This window comes from Urocitellus parryii, chromosome 4 (assembly GCF_045843805.1).
Source record: "Urocitellus parryii isolate mUroPar1 chromosome 4, mUroPar1.hap1, whole genome shotgun sequence".
Taxonomy (NCBI): domain Eukaryota; kingdom Metazoa; phylum Chordata; class Mammalia; order Rodentia; family Sciuridae; genus Urocitellus; species Urocitellus parryii.
In genome coordinates this window covers 191,232,610-191,248,393 of record NC_135534.1, presented here as the reverse complement: position 1 = coordinate 191,248,393, position 15,784 = coordinate 191,232,610, and the positions used below count along the sequence as shown (strand labels likewise).

Below are 15,784 nucleotides of genomic sequence, written 5' to 3'. Positions count from 1 at the left end.
CTGAGGCTCTGGGATTCTATCTAAATCTTTGAGTATTCTTGAAACTTCCCTGTAGACTCAATTCCTTAGAAACTGAAGTGATAAGCTCTTCCAAGGAATACCTAGTACCACATACACAAGGACCCAGTGAGTGTTATTTAATAACGCTATGGACCCAATCTACAAAATAAACAATTTCCAGAGAATTTGGGGGAAATCTAGAACTATCATGGGGGTGTGCATAGGCCAAATTCAGCTTCCTCAACTGGAAACCTTTCAGAGTTTCAAAGAAAATATAAGAGTAACCCAAAAAACAGACACTAAGAAACAGAGAATGAGTCTTCTGATTGAGAAGCAGTTGTGTTTAATCATTAAAATTATTCTCCCCAGTGGAGAAGTCACCTACGTTTAAAAGGGCTTCTTCTCCCTCACATATTTTAGAGGCCAATAGAAGTAAATGAAAAATCTCTAAACTCAGGCCCTGGTGAAGCCTCTGGAACAGAATTCCCCTCATTTTTCTACCCTATGTCAAAGGTCACTGTCCTCAGACACCTGGTATCTGAGGTATCCGATAAGGCTGGCCTAAGTGATGCCTTCAACTTATGTCTGCAGAGACTTCCCACTCTGTGCCCCAGAGGGCTGGTTCTTCTCATTCTCGTCATCAGTGGGCTGAAGAGTCCTCAGTAGTTTGAGCTCAGGGTTCCAGCTTTCTCCAGTCATTTGTCCTGAAATGTTTTGTCCACTGGCAACTGGACCTTCCAGAACAGCCTCCTCTGGAGCACTGACGTCCTTGTAAGTGGCTTCTGCCTCAGATATTTCAGGACCTAAAAGAAGACCCAGCCATTAATTGCACATGTAACCTTCTCCCAAAAAACTGTGAAACTGGAGCACAGAAAAGAAAGGGGTGGTGTCTTCAGGACCACTCTAAAGGATGAGGACTGTGTCCCCAAGCCATTTTAGTTAACACAGGTTCAGTTCTCCCTATCCTCAGTCACCTACTAAAATTCCTCCACCCTAATAACTTACTTCCCATAGTGGTGAGGAAATTCAGGAAGTTCTTCAAATCATCCATCTTTAGTCTCCTTATGGAATCCAAAAATTCACTGGGTAGGTATAAGGAAACTAAAAGGACTTTTCTAAAAGGTTCTTGTCTTGGAGAAATTGGGACAGAGACCTACCTCCTAGGAATAAAGAGAAGTTACACACATTCTTTGCCCCCTGGAATGACCAGATGAAGCCAGAACCCACTTCTCTGTGTTCCCAGCAGTCAACTAAAGGCAGACTGCCTCCAAAGATGGTTGCCAACAGCTCCTCCCATCCCATATGAACATGCAGCTTCTTCCATCAAGGGATGCAGTCTATTTCCACTCCTCTGAATTTGGGTTGGACCTCTGACTTAGAGAGGTCTTAACCTCTGACTTCTTTGATCAATAAAAGGTAGCAGAAGTCACACTATTTTAGTTCTAGTCCCATCACCTACAAAAGTGATTTCTATGTTGTCAATAAGCTCAAACAACAATGGTAGAGCACTTGCCTAGCATGCGTGATTCTACCTCTGGAGCCTAAAAAAAAAAAAGAGGAAGGAGAGAAAAAATAGCAAATCACTTTGGCTTGTGCTTCAGGCTGGTTATACATAAACTGGGACCTTACATAGTTTGTTGGAAATTCACCTTTTTCAAAGTTGTTCCTTTTTTCTCCATCTACAGTTACTATTTCATGTCACTCTCCTGACCTAGCCAAGCTCTATGACCTACAGACCACCCAGTCAATTCAGTCTCCTTATCGGCATCTCATATCTCATTCTTGGGCTTCTAATTGACCCCTGGTCTATAAGTGACTCCCCATTCCAGACAAGGACAAACCCTGATGATTTCTCTAAACAAACATCTTCCAAGCTTCCATGAAAGAGAGTTAGGCTTTCTTTTTGGCATTGGCCATTTTCTAAATCTCCGATTTTTTTAATTAACATATAAAATTGTGCATGCTTATCATATGCTATTTAACTATGCATACATTGTGTAAGGCCTTATGAATTCTATTTGTAATTATGTTTAACTAGGGCTATAACTACATCTATTACAGAATTACAGAAAAATTGTGTTAAAAGACCCAGAATTCCTCCAAGAAACTTAAGGGTTACTTATCTTCACACAATAGCAGCAAAGAAACAATAACCCCACCTTTCACAGTTTATGAATACTCTTACTAGAACATGATTCACCTTCTTGGCGCACATTGACTTCTAACAAACAAAAACCAAAAAAATAATAAATAAAAATAAGTCTCTTGCTTTATGTTTCTTTGGCATTGGCCGTTTCCCTCAACTAGTCCCTGAAGCATTCATCCTTTCCTTTCTGAATGCCCCCTTCTCTAAACAAACATCTTCCAAGCTTCCAGCAGAGGTGTGCTAAAGATAGCCCTTTGGCAGGCTCCTATCAGTTCTGCTTCTCACTGTAGCTACACACTGGAAGCACCGAGGAGCTTTAAAAGACAGTGAGGCCTGGTTCCCAGCACCAGAAATTCTGATCTGTCTGGGGTATAACCTGGGTGTTGAGAGTTTTTAAAACTTACCAGTTGATTTCAGTGTGTGGTAAAGGTGGAGACCACTACCCTGAAGTATAAAGGCTGAATGCCTTTTCAATCTACATAAGCCCCTACCCACCTCTTTAGCCTGACGTACCACTCTCCCTTAAATACTACAGCCACAGAGAACTTCCGGATGTTCTCTGAGTAGCCATGCTCCTCCAAGGTGCCTTTGGGAAAACTCCCAAACCTATTTAAGATCCAATTAAAAATCTCTTCTGTAAAGCCCTTTTCAACTCAGTGAAGACAGGTCATTGCTCTAAGAACATGACTCAAAATGGTCACCCAAGACAAACGGCTCCTATTGGAGGCATTAGGAAGAGGGGGCAAGTAGTGGGCATCGTGGGGCAGGGCACCAGAATGGAATTTGGGGGAGAGGTAGTGATCATTCTGAATAGACACTAACCTTGGACAAGTTACCTCCCACCCTGGGCTACAGCCCTGATTCTTCCACCTTCCATGTGAAGCTTAAGAATCTTCTTGGATCTTTGGGTTAGAGGACATCTTGGTATCAGAGAGTACAGTGGGATGGGAAGTAAAGCAAGGGCAGCATCCTTCTCAGGAGACATCTCACCTGAGCCCTCCCAGTACCCCATGATTAGACAATGAGCTCTCATGATTAAACAGTTGTTTTCAAGTTAGAGCCAGCAAGGTCCAGTCTGAGTAGAGCAGAATAGTCTTACAAGGTTTATGGGGAGACTTTCACCCTCCCTCCCACTCTCCACTCAAGCTGAGAAATGTCAAAGGGACAAAGTTAACCATATCCTTCTGGTCAGACAAGATAAAGGCTCCAAAGGGGGAGATATCCATTCCTGCCTCCAGCATGAAGAGCAGAGGGAAGGGCTGCCTGTTGGGAACTGGCTGCTGCCTCCTGGATGTGCTGCTTTCAGCCTGAGGTTCCTTAACTCTCCAGCCTGTTGCAAGGAAGCCAGAGGGCTCTGGAGTTCTGCTTCCTTAGGATTCTCCAGGGGCCTTTGTGAGGAACCCCAGCTATTCCCTGCCTTGTTGGCCAATGAATTCTCAAGGATTTTGTTGATAACCTGGGCTTGTGCCCCCCTTTGATCCTCAAGCCAGTCTTTTCTAAGATAGGATCTGAGGGAAAAAATGACCATAACTCATGCTCACAGTCAGCTCTCAAATCCCCACGTGAAGCAGACATCTTAGTAAATACTTGATGGAAGGATGATGTGTAGACCAGCCAGCCAGACTAAGCATTTCAATTTCAAGTGCCTGACTAAGGCAGGTCTCAAAATGACAAAATGTGTTGACTTTTCTGGCCTCAGCTATGTCCTGGGATTCCATCACTCAACCGAGCACGTGTTCTCCTTACCATGGAGACGATTAAGATCGATGGAAATGGAATGCTTCTGTGCAGTCGTCTGGCTCCCTGGGTCACTCGTGGCTTTCTCTGTAGCCTCCTGAAACCCATATAAGGAGGAACTGAATTAGGACTCTGGGAAGTAAAGAAAACTTTTGCAAAAGGAGTTGAAAAGAAGGAACTTAACACCTTCAACCAGATAGGAATGTTACTTTCACAACCAGAAAGTGGTCAGGCAGAATCCCTCCTTGCAGACACTCCCTCCATTCCAGCCTGCACTGACTTCTCCCGGCCAGCAAGTGCCAGTGCTTCCCTCACTGTCACCCTACCTTTTTCTTAGTAGGTGTTTTCACCTTCCTCTTCTTCTTCTTTTTCTTCTTCTGCTGCTGCTGCTGATGTTGCTGCTGCTTTCTGTAATCTAGTGACCAGAGAACCAACAATTAGATTACATTTCTCACCAACAGTCCCCAGCCTCTCTAGCCACCTGCTCTGACCTCCCCACCCCACTACAGTGACTCTCTCACCCCCTCTGGATGGCTCCTTCCTGAAAACAGTTTCCTGAGTTCTACATGTAACCCCATGTGACTGTTAACAACCAACGTAACTGAATTGGGACCAAGTTAAAGTAAGAGATATGTGGGCTGAGGGGAAGCAGTACCTGGAAATCCAGTAGTAACAAAAAATTTACCTTCTCCCTGCAGGTTACAATGTAATTTCTTCAAATGTTCAGAATATCTTAATGTTGGTGTCTAGAGGAAGGAGAAGAAGAAAAGCTCTGCTGTGGTTCCTTTCCTTTCCCCCAATGCATTTTTTCATCTAGTCAACGAGCACATTTGAGAACCCAGTGTTCTGCTGCATAGCTGGCAGGTGGGGGGGGTGGCAAGGAAGAGAAAGGTGAGGGAAACAGAACATGCTCTTCTCAAGTACCCCACACACACTGGCATCCACCTACATAGAGCCCAGACTTCTGGGACACAGGTGAAAGAGCAAAGGCAGCAGAGAAAGGAGGACACGACTTTGGATTTTCATGCAGGCCTCTCCTTCTGGGGCGCCATGGCTCTTACTTGCAGGGTGAGGCTGTGTATAGTCAGAAACATCTTAGAAGAAAGTGCACTCTCGGGTCGGTTCTTTTCCAGGGGAAGCTTCTTTTTCATCATGGCCAATTGTATCTTCGTCTCCGGACAAGGCACGGTTTTCCCTCCATCTGATAAAAGGCTGAAGGGGACACAGACAGTCAGTCAGCAGCAGCTCTTCCCAGTCTGTGCCACTGACAAGGAAGAGTGTAATGGGCTCTAAATCCCAAGACATTTCCTCTTTGGTTCTGGAAAGGTCTGTGCCAACAGGGACTCATTCGGTAACACCTTTGAGATGCTTCTATGATAAGCACAGCTGTGTTCATTAAGTATTTGCCCTACATCAGGCTCATATGCATTATACCACTGAATCCTTACAACACCCGGGAGACAGGTATTATAATACCCATTTTGCATACAAAGAAAACAAAGCTCAAAGAAATGAAATAAATTACCAAAATTTACCAAGTTAGTTTCCATACTGACTCCAAAGCCTGTCACATTCCAAACCACATATACCATTTTGCCTCCCACTTATCCATAATTCATCTAGTGCCTCCTGTGGGGGTTTCAATGAGAGTCAGGTAATGAACTTAGCCCAGGGGCTGGTAGATGGCAGGTGCTTGGTAGATGGTGGCAGTTGATTACCATCATCACTACCTGTTGATGAAACTAATAATTCAGTAAGCAAACAGGAGAACACTTTGCTCTCTGTCCTACTCAGAAAGAGCACATGCTTAGGTTCTTCTTAGCTTCAGTGACAAGCAGGGACTCTGTTCTCCCCCAGGCCTCCATGACACTCACTCCTTTAGTAGATCCTGAGGCAGCATGGCAAATTTGCTCCAGCCAGGTATGGATTCAAAAGAGTGAACTGGGGAGGGGGGCGGCACCATCACATCTGGAAATCTCAGCTGCATCTCTGTGTGCTTCCTTTCAGAGTGATCCAGAGGTGGTTTGTTTCCCTGCAAGAGAAGAAAAAAAAAACAGAAGGAACTCTCTAAAGAACTCTCTTTGAGCCCATTTCTTCCAACAATATTCCAGCCTGACATGTGAAACTCCTTGTTTCCAGTCCCATTCTAGCCATTCCCACATCCTCTCCACCATGAGGGTCACTCCATTCTCCCCTCACAGGCTCTCAACCCTATTATTGTACTTGGATCATACAGAGCTTAATTGTTTTCATTGTTTTGATTTTCCAAAGAGGTCATAATTTACTCATTCATCAAACTAATAAATAAGTATTGTCTATCTATGTGCCAGGCACAGGGATGTCGGCACAGGGATGACTGAAATGGACCAAGACAGTACGCTCCTGGACACAGTGATCTATGACTCTGCGACTTACTCAATGTCGCATTTACCCATAAGTGGTAGAATTAGAGTTGGAAGCCCAGGTCTTTTAACTCCTGGAATTTTATTCCATCACATTTTGGCTCAGTTTTTAACTAACCAATAAGTTCCCCTGACTACCCAACAGATCCTCCTGTCACCTCTTCAAGGAGCTCTTTTACTTCCCTACAGGGAACCCTTAGGAAAAGGAGTCTGAAGAAGTTTGGTAAATATTCCTAAAGAAGGGTTTTCTTCTGCAGATTCTGTTCATTCAGAGAGAAAACAAAGGTGAGGGGAGGGGAGACTAGAAAGGAAGACGAAAATAAACCATACAGAGGAACATCATGAGGTATGGGACAAAAATCAAACTCACATACATGGAATTTACCAAGTCATACAGCATTAAAAAGAAGCAAAGGGAATCCCTAGGAAGATGTTGGGAATGATCCAAGGATGGTAAGTGTGAACATAGAGAACAACCAGCTCTGACTGGAGCAGACGAAAGGGTTCCAAAGAGAAATCCCTGTATGCTGATGAAATTATAGTAAGTCCAAACATCTGCACATCTTAAGAGAAATTTTTTTTCAAAAATAAGAAAGTTTTTCAAGACACAACAAATAGCATTAACAAACATCCAAATGCCAGAGTAAGAGTTTACTGGATTTTATAAAAGCTAAAACTGCATTCAGGTAACATGGGTACAACATATGCTTGTTGAAGAAGTCATTACGAGTTTGAACTTATGTGGAAATAAAAAATAAAGCAGCTAGGTAAAATAGAAAAAAAATCAAACTCACCACTGCCAATTTCTTTCTTTCCTCCTTCTCATCCTGGCTGGGGAAAGTATGTGTCTTCTTAGCTAAGCTTGAAATAAGAATAACCACACTTTTTCTCAGACATCTTAAGCCGAAACACCCAGGTCACTGTGAATAATGAAAATTCTACCTTTCTGGTAAGTACTCGAAGACAGCTGGTTGGGAGCTCAAAAGTATCTATTGCTAAAAAAGACTCCTCACTCACACATCTAAATTAGGTCCCCAACATTCCCACAACCTAGTAATTTACTTTTATAGTGAATATAAATTAGAAATGATATATGTATGTTTGTGATGTTTGACTCCTCCATATGGCTCAAGGAGCACAAGGACCAAATCTATAAGATTCTTCACTGGATCCTCACTGAGAAGCCACAGAAAGAACTCAAAAAGTATTTCTTGCTCTATTCTCTTTCCTCCTTCTTGTCTGGAAAATGGACATGCTAGACCTTAAAATTAGACCTTAAAAGGCACCTATGAAGCATCTTGGAAGACAGAAGCCATGGGGCAAAGAGAGTGGCCCGAAAGCTACAAGGAGCCCTGGCTTCTGATTGTCTCATGGAGCTGGCTACTAGCCCTATATTTCAGGGCTTGAGGTGTGGCTCAAGGAAGTGCCCTGAGTTTGATCCCCAGTACCACAAAAAGAAGAAAGGAAAGGAACTAATTCAAACAATCACTTAAGAATCCGAAAGCCTCAGAGATCACAAATATATCCCCACGGTTATCAACACTAGCAAATCTTTGAACTTTCACCAAATGATCTTTGTCTTGCTCTGCTTTGTATACAGGTCCTATATGGTATTCATTTTGTACCACTATCCTAGGCCTTAGGGTGGAGATCAGAGGTTCCTATGCTTCACTGAGTGATTTTACGAGTTGCTGAGAGAGCTAATAAGAAACACTAATAGAAAGCATTTTAATCTTTAATCAAACCACACAAATAAACTAGACCCTATATTGTATGCTATTTACTGTCAAGTAAAATTTGATAAAGAGAAGCTTCACCGCATAAAACAACTCCAGTGTAGTAAGAGGCAGAAGCAAGAGACCACAATCACCTTCTCTGCTCTTCTCCCACTACTTGCAGTGAAGTAGCTAAAAGGGAAATCACAAAAAAAGAGGCCTGCAGAGGATTCAGGGATTTGTAAGACACAAATATCAAAGGGACACCAAGTTCTAACCTGATACTCACCTCACATTCTTCTCTGGTTCTGGAATCCAGATTACAACCATATTTCTGACACCTTCAGGACAAGGAAGTTTTGTCTCATTCAAATTTAACACTGGAAGCTAAAAGAAGGATATAAAGGCTATGTATGATTGAGTTGCCTGGCTCCTGCCTGTATTCAGTATCAGACTAAGGGCTGAATTACCATGGTAACTAAAGAGTTCTGCGGCCTAGAAGATGATAAAAAGACATTTCCCATTCCCCAAATATCTTCGTAATATTCTTCCACAAAACAAACTACTTCACCAGGTTTCAGTACAGGTCCTCTGTAAGCATCTTTAAATGAATAATCTCCCTGCTTCCCTATGACATTAGAGTGGAATTTAGCAACTTCCAACACTATCCCCTTGAGGGTGCCTTGAAGTTTACTTAGGAGAACACCACTCACTCTTCCTTCTCCACTCCTAAGACTGAGATCCCCTGCAGATAATACCATCAGCATTTGGGGAACAGGGAGAGAACTAGTGCACACAGAACCAAATTTTCTACTTTTATTTATACCCTGTCTACAATTAGAGGCATCTACAAAAAAAGTTGAAGTATTAATTCTTCTCACATCTAGTGATTTAGGATCCTACAACACTGGGGCTCAAGGAAACCTTATTGATCATCTGATCCCTATTCCTTCTAAGATATATACTCCCTCAAAAAAAAATTTAAAATAAGGTTGCCCTGAGAAAATGAACTGATTGGCTTGAGGGGAAAAAAGGAGAATCCTTTTCATTATAAGCTCCTTAATGCCTTTTGAATTTAGATTCATGTTCATGTATACCTATTAATATAATTAATTTAGAAATAATTAAACCTAACTCTCTTATTCTAAAGAGGTTAGAGGTAAAGCGATTTGTTCATTCAAACCATCTACCATCTCTTAGTGCCTTACATTAACCACTACAAGACACTGAATAGAAACACATCTCATGAAAAAATAATAATAAAGGGCATCCAGTAGGACTTTAAACTTCATGCAAGTGGGAGAGTCAGTCTTTCTTCCTAAAGTTCTAATTTTGCATTAATTTTCCTCTTACTTGCCAACTGCTTCAGCAACACACTTCCCATTTAGAATTCAGTTTCCTTACCTATAAGATATATGAGACAGACCATAATGATTTTTAAACTATAACTGCAATTATTCATAGGTCATACAATCAAATTTGGTTAATCAAGGCCCAAATTGTTTAAAAATTAAATAGAATAGAAAAGAAAATATCAGCACTCTCACATACACATATAGAGTAAGAATTACTCCAGGAAACTTTCATTGCAAAATTTATTTTTTACCACATATTAAACTTTTAAAAGTCTGAAAATCATCAGATTAGATGACCTTAAGGCCCATTTTAGGTCTGACATTTTACTGTTCAAACAACCCTGACTATGAGATGCCAATGTTTATGTTAGAAGCTGAACCTACACAGGATAGAGACAGAAAATTCTCAACTACACCACATCTCCACATATCAATCCCACTTGTGCCTGGGATTCCTGAAGACAATATAACATATAAAGTCATTAGCACCAGGCCCAGCATATAATAAGGGCCCCAAACTAGACAGTTATTATCATTATTATTATTGTTGAGATTGCAGTCATCCTGAAAAATAATGTTAAAAGCAATAAAATATTCCCACTGATAAAAAGAAAATGTTGAGGAAAGCACCTTTTAGTTTATACTTACTTTGGAAGATCTCTTAGCAGAGCTGATCAATCTTTTGTCAGGTAAACCTTTCCAATGCCTAAAAAATTAATTTCAAACATGAAACAGAGACACAAAAGACATTGGAATGATACAATTAGAGCTATGAGAGAAATCCTTCTACTTATCTATGGGAAACCTGGGGTTTAATACTAACCAAATGAATGTAGAGGCTCTTAACAGACATTGCACACTGCAAATACTTCAATTGTTTGTTGCATCAAACTAAATTCATAGCCTGTGTCTCTCACACTCTTTGAAAAGTAATGAAATTCTAGGCCACATCTGGTGGCACAACATGTCTGTAATCCAAGCTACCCAGGAGGCTAAGGCAGGAAGATTTCTAATTGGAGGCCAGCCTTGAGAATTTAGAAAGACCCTGTCTCAAAATAAAAAAATAAAAGAACTGGTTGGTGTGTCTCTGGGTTCAATCCCAAGTATCAAAAAAACCCTGAAATTCTGATAGATGGTACAATATAAATAAACCTTGAAAACACTGTGCCAAGTGAAAGAAGACAAATACAAAAATACAGATACTGAATGATTCCACTTACATGAACTACCTAGAATAAGCAAATTCAAAGAGACATAAAATAGAATAGAGATTACCCAGCTGAGAGGAAGAAAGGTAATGTAGAGTTATTGTTTGATGGATGATATTTCTACTCTAAGGGAAACTATTCCACCCAAAGGAAACAGTGTGTCTATGAGCCCTGAGGCAGGCAGTGTGAAGTATTTGAGAAACAGAAACAACAACGTGGCTGGAACCTACTTAAAAAGAAAGGGAGAGGGGCTGGGGATGTGGCTCAAGCGGTAGCGCACTCGCCTGGCATGTGTGCGGCCCGAGTTCGATCCTCAGCACCACATACCAACAAAGATGTTGTGTCCACCGAAAAACTAAAAAAATAAATACTAAAATTCTCTCTCTCTCTCTCTCTCTCTCTCTCTCTTTCTCTCTCTCTCTCTGTCTCTCTTTTGAAAGAAAGAAAGAAAGAAAGAAAGAAAGAAAGAAAGAAAGAAAGAAAGAAAGAAAGAGAGAAACATGAGAGAGACAAGGTCCATCAGGAAGGCAGGCTCTCACAGGGCCATATATAGGCCACACCAGGGACTTAATGAAGCAATCTTCATTAGAAAGAGGGCCTTTAGGGGCTGGTTTTGTAGCACGTGCTTGCCTAGAGCATTGTGAGGCCTTGGGTTCAATCCTTAGCACCAACATAAAAAATAAATAAATTAAATAAAGGTATTGTGTCCATCCACACCTAAAAAAATAAACATAAAAAAAAAGAAAGAGGGCTTTTAAGTTGGATGTCAGTTGCAGAAAAGCACAATTAGAAAATCAGTATGACTCTGAGGCAGAGTTGGTGTCAGAGAAGAGAGGACTCAATGACTGGAAGAATCAGATAGTAAAGAGGCTCCACAATGGGCAGGTTTCGTCTATCTACTATAAATGAAGAGGCACTGTGAGCCAGAGGAGCCAGAGGTCTCAGTCCACGGTCATCTGGCCCCATAGCTCTAGGTCTATGATGAGGCAGATCATCATGATGGCAGGATGCAATAAGGCCAAGCCGCTCATCTCCTGGCAGTCAGAAGTAGAGAGAGGAGAAGGGACAAGATATAGTTGCCCAGGGCACACCCCCAGTGAATCACTCCCTTTGACTAGATCCCACCTCCTACAGTTTTCCCCACCTCCTGATAGCCCAGTCAGCCATGAATCAATGGATTAACACACTGATGAGGTTCTAGCTCTCATCTTCCAATTACTTTCCCAAAGCCCTACCTCTGAACACTACCTCTGAACACTGCTAGCATGAGGACCAAGCCTTCAACATATGAGTTTTGAGGGATATTCCACATCCAACCATAACGGAAGGAAACCTCGAACTGACTGGAAGAGGCCACTCTCTACCAGCACATCGCACAGCTGGGCATGGCAGGAGAGAAAGTATGTTGTGTGTCTGTGTGGATGTGAAACACACTGCAGGTCCTGGCTGGAAGATGCTGCCTTTTCCCTAGGGCTCAAGTCCTAGAGAACCTGAAAGTAGTCTGACCTTTTCCTATTTCACCTTTAGCCTAAGAAAAATCAACAGGGACTGCTTACTTGGAACAGGAAAAAAGAAATCACTGCAAGGGCCAACATTAGTGCTTGGATTCCAAGCTACAAGGTCATTGTATTTTAAAAGTTATTGTTTTCCACAGATACTTGTCGCTTGATTTCATATATTAACAAGATTGGGTGCTTACTTTGTAGGTGAGCCAAAAAGAAAAGCAATTTTTCTATCTCCAGGAGCTTATAAAAAGTTCCATGCCTAAAAATAAAAAGTAAGGATGACAGTATTGTGGACCCCATTTCCTGATGACCTACAGAAGCTGAACTGTGTCTCCCAAGGTTTATCTGTTTAAGTCCTAACCCAAATACTTCAGAATGTGATTATATTTGGAGGGAGGGTCTTTAAAAAGATAATGAAGTCAGTCATGGTGAAAAATCTAGGCAATTTGAGAGGCTGAGGCAAGAAGATTTCAAGTTTAAAGCCAACCTCAGCAACTTAGCAAGGCCCTAAACAATTTAATAAGATTCTGTCTCAAAATTAAAAATAAAAAGGGCTGGGGATGCAATTCAATGGTTAAGTGCCCCTGAGTTTGATCCCTGGTACCAAAACAAAAAAAAGTATTGAAGGAAAATTGAGGTCATATGGTGGGCCCTAGTCCAATCTGACAGTTATGCTTATAGGACAAGATTAGGGGACACACACACATACACACACACACACACACACACACAGGGAAACCACTGAAGACACAGGAGAAGACAGCCATCTCTACAAGCTAAGAAAAGATGTCTCAAAAGAAATCAAACCTGCTGACACCTTAATCTCAAACTTCTAGCCTCCAGAACGGTGAGAAAATCAATTCATTGTTTAAACCACACAGTCTATGGTACTTTGTAATGAAGTACAAACCAATACAGCCACAAATTAGCCAACTCCCAAAACAGAAGCAAAAATGCTTTTTGTTTCCCATTGCTACTCACCACTTCTTAAACCAAATTAAACTTTCTTTTTAATCCAGCTTTCTTGAAACCCACCACATGGGCAAGGGAAATCACAACCTACAATTTCTTTTCAGTGATGAGGATTGAACCCAGGACTTTGTACATACAAGGCAACAACTCCATCACTGAGCTACATCCCCAGCACCCCCACAATCTAGAATTTTGAGACAACAGTTGGTTAAAGGAAGAATCCATGATAATTTACCTGCCTTGGAATTTGGCATCAATCTTTGAACACTGAGACAATAAAGGATGAGCCTTGGTGAAGGTAAATTTTGACAATTCTTGATGAGCACATCTCTTGGTCCGGAGGCAGGAATCTGAGATGTTTACAATGGTGAGCACTGGGAGTTTCTCTGAGAAAGCAAACCAGAAGAAAAATGTAACATGTTGGAGAAAGGTGGTCAAACATTAACCCTTTAAGGACCTCTTCAGGAAAAAGACAGGGGTTAACTAATTCACCTTCAATATTCAGAAAAGTTTTGCAGGGTGAGCCCAGGATTCGAGGATGGCCCCTCTCAATCCTGCGGAGAGCTGCCCAGCATTGCGGATGCTGACAAATAGCCATGTTGCAGGTGGTTTCATCCCATTGACTCTCATCCGGCCAATCCATGGCTTAGGACAGACTAATCCTGCAGCTTTGTAGCCCACTGGATAATCAACAACCACATGATTAGGGCATATTACACATTAGTTATGTAGTCAATCTTAATTTGCATTCAAATCATAAAATGTTTCTATTGAACCTCTATGGTAAATAGTGGTCACAAGATAATTTAGGATTCAGTAACAAGCAAGCATGAAAGTATCTCAGCATGAGTTCAAAAGTAAGAGTTTGAAAGCAGATCAACTTCAGCCATGCGTGGTGGCCTATGCCTGTAATCCCAGCTACTTGGGAGGCTGAGGCAGGAGGATCTCAAATTCCAAGCCAGCTGTTCAGCAATTTAGCAAAACAGTGTCTCAAATTAAAAGGGGGGGGGGATGCTGGAGATATCACTCAGTAGCAAAGCACCCCTAGGTTCAATTCCAGGGAAGGGAAGAGAAGGGAAAAAGATTGACTTCAGAAGCTCTCCTAATTGGACATTTAATAGCTGAGTGTCTTTGGACTTAACCAATCTGAGCCTCAGTTCCCTATAAAGTGAGGATAGCCTGTTTCACAGTCATCATGAAAAATTAGTTGATGAATATTAAAAGGTCTGGCATATAGGTAGGACACAGTCAGTAAATGAAAAGCTAAAGGCTTCGGAAGTAGCTGCAAACCTACCAATTTGTTATTTGAGCAAAGCCATTCCTTGCTGGTATTTTATCTGTCTGCCATTCTTCGCTGGTATTTTATCTGTCTGCATGGGAATTATAGCATATTGAAAAATGAAGCATAAATTCCAAAGGTTTGAGCCATCTAAAGCATTTCTGTGGCTTCATTGATTGTAAACTGATAAAGCTTTCTGTAGATGGTGACATCTAATGATTAATGAAGGAGAAAAAGAAAGGGTACAAATATTTTAACAAACTCCCTATCCTAAACAACTTCTAACTTAGATCAAAGATAACAAACTGTTGGCCTGGGATTACACCTAGCCTATGACTTGTTTAGTTTGGTTGGCACTTTGAACCAGTATTTTAAAACTGAAATAGTCCATAATGTCCAGACTTCTGGTTCCTCTTAGAGATCAAAACATCTGACAACACTAGACCCAGTTCCAACTAGACAGCAACTGGCTGGAGCTGAGCAGCTTTTGATGTCTTTAAACCAAGCGTGTTCTATCCAAGTGCAGAGTTCCCCCACCAGTCCCAATAGTCTCTAAGGGAAGTAGTTCCAGTTGCCATTTATCATCACATTTGCTCTGTTGTTTTTCTCCTAATAGGGAAATTCTTCTCTGTAATCATGTCTACATAAAAAAAAAAAAAAGTCTCCGAGACAATGTGTTTTCAGAAAAAAAAAAAAAGCAGCATTAGTTCTCAGTGGGAGTGAGAGTTTTTACCTATTTAATATGAAAATAATAAAACTTAAAACGCCACTGCAAAACCTTGGTGACGATTTTGACAGGGAAAGATGTACGATTAACAATTTAATGAACTAAAAATTAAATACGATTTTAAAGGGTTGCTTTTGATGTTGTATTATTATAGGCAGCTGGGCAGCTCTACCTACCCAGTCCGAAGGGTGCACCGGGGTCTAATCAGGTGTATCGCGACACCGCCAGCATCAGCACTGTGCTGGCAAAACAATTCTCGTTGGGGGAAGAAAAAATGTAAGACTTATCTTTTACTATTATTACAAACTTGTGAGGGGAGAAAATATTAAGGACAGACATCCTCTCCCATAGAGTTGAAAAAATTTCCCGCTTCCTTCCGAACAAGGGAAAACATCATTAGCGAGAGACTGACCCCAAAACAGCATCGCTTCGTGAGACCAAAGCTGACTACAAACAGTTAAGATTCTGGGCTACAAGGTGCGCGGGCAACGCCGCGGGGTAGCCCTGCCCACCAAGCCCCGCCTCTGACCAAAGTAGCCCCACCCCATAGGTTCATTCCTGGCCTTCCCCCACGCTAACTCCTTGGCCGTACCGTCGCCTAGCAGCGGCACAGAGCATGATGGGGAACGGACGGAAGCTTCGGTGAGCCACACTTAGGTTCATGAGAAAGTTCCCAGACGTGGTGACGAAATAAGGAGAGAAACGAGCGCCGCGGGATAGGACGGAAGCCCTGGCGGG

General features: G+C 41.7%; 1 protein-coding gene across 2 annotated transcripts; it reads right to left on the bottom strand.

Annotated features, from left to right (window-relative positions):
• Nucleotides 1-252: 252 nt before the first annotated feature.
• On the bottom strand, nt 253-15,725 carry C4H9orf43 (chromosome 4 C9orf43 homolog). 2 transcript variants are annotated; one of them, XM_026393342.2, is made up of 12 exons: nt 15,639-15,725; nt 13,533-13,720; nt 13,276-13,426; nt 10,004-10,061; nt 8,290-8,387; nt 7,080-7,146; nt 5,758-5,915; nt 4,945-5,095; nt 4,569-4,629; nt 4,210-4,298; nt 3,893-3,980; nt 253-803 (listed from the first exon to the last, which is right to left on the bottom strand). In XM_026393342.2, the coding sequence occupies exons 2-12, from the start codon at nt 13,681-13,683 to the stop codon at nt 580-582; spliced, it is 1,296 nt and encodes a 431-aa protein (XP_026249127.2). In that variant the 5' UTR covers nt 13,684-13,720; nt 15,639-15,725; the 3' UTR covers nt 253-579. The 2 variants fall into 2 exon arrangements, with proteins under 2 accessions (XP_026249127.2, XP_026249125.2); XM_026393340.2 differs by lacking the exon at nt 15,639-15,725 and adding an exon at nt 15,223-15,306.
• Nucleotides 15,726-15,784: the final 59 nt, after the last annotated feature.

Bases quoted from the DNA above. Each gene is read 5' to 3' on its own strand.
- C4H9orf43 (XM_026393342.2), bottom strand. From the start codon at position 13,683: ATGGATTGGCCGGATGAGAGTCAATGGGATGAAACCACCTGCAACATG. The intron at 5,096-5,757 runs GTGAGTGTCATG...TGTCCCCTTCAG, and splicing joins CCTCAGGATCTACTAAAGGA to CCTTTTATCAGATGGAGGGA. The intron at 4,299-4,568 runs GTAAATTTTTTG...TCTGGTCACTAG, and splicing joins TTGTAACCTGCAGGGAGAAG to ATTACAGAAAGCAGCAGCAA.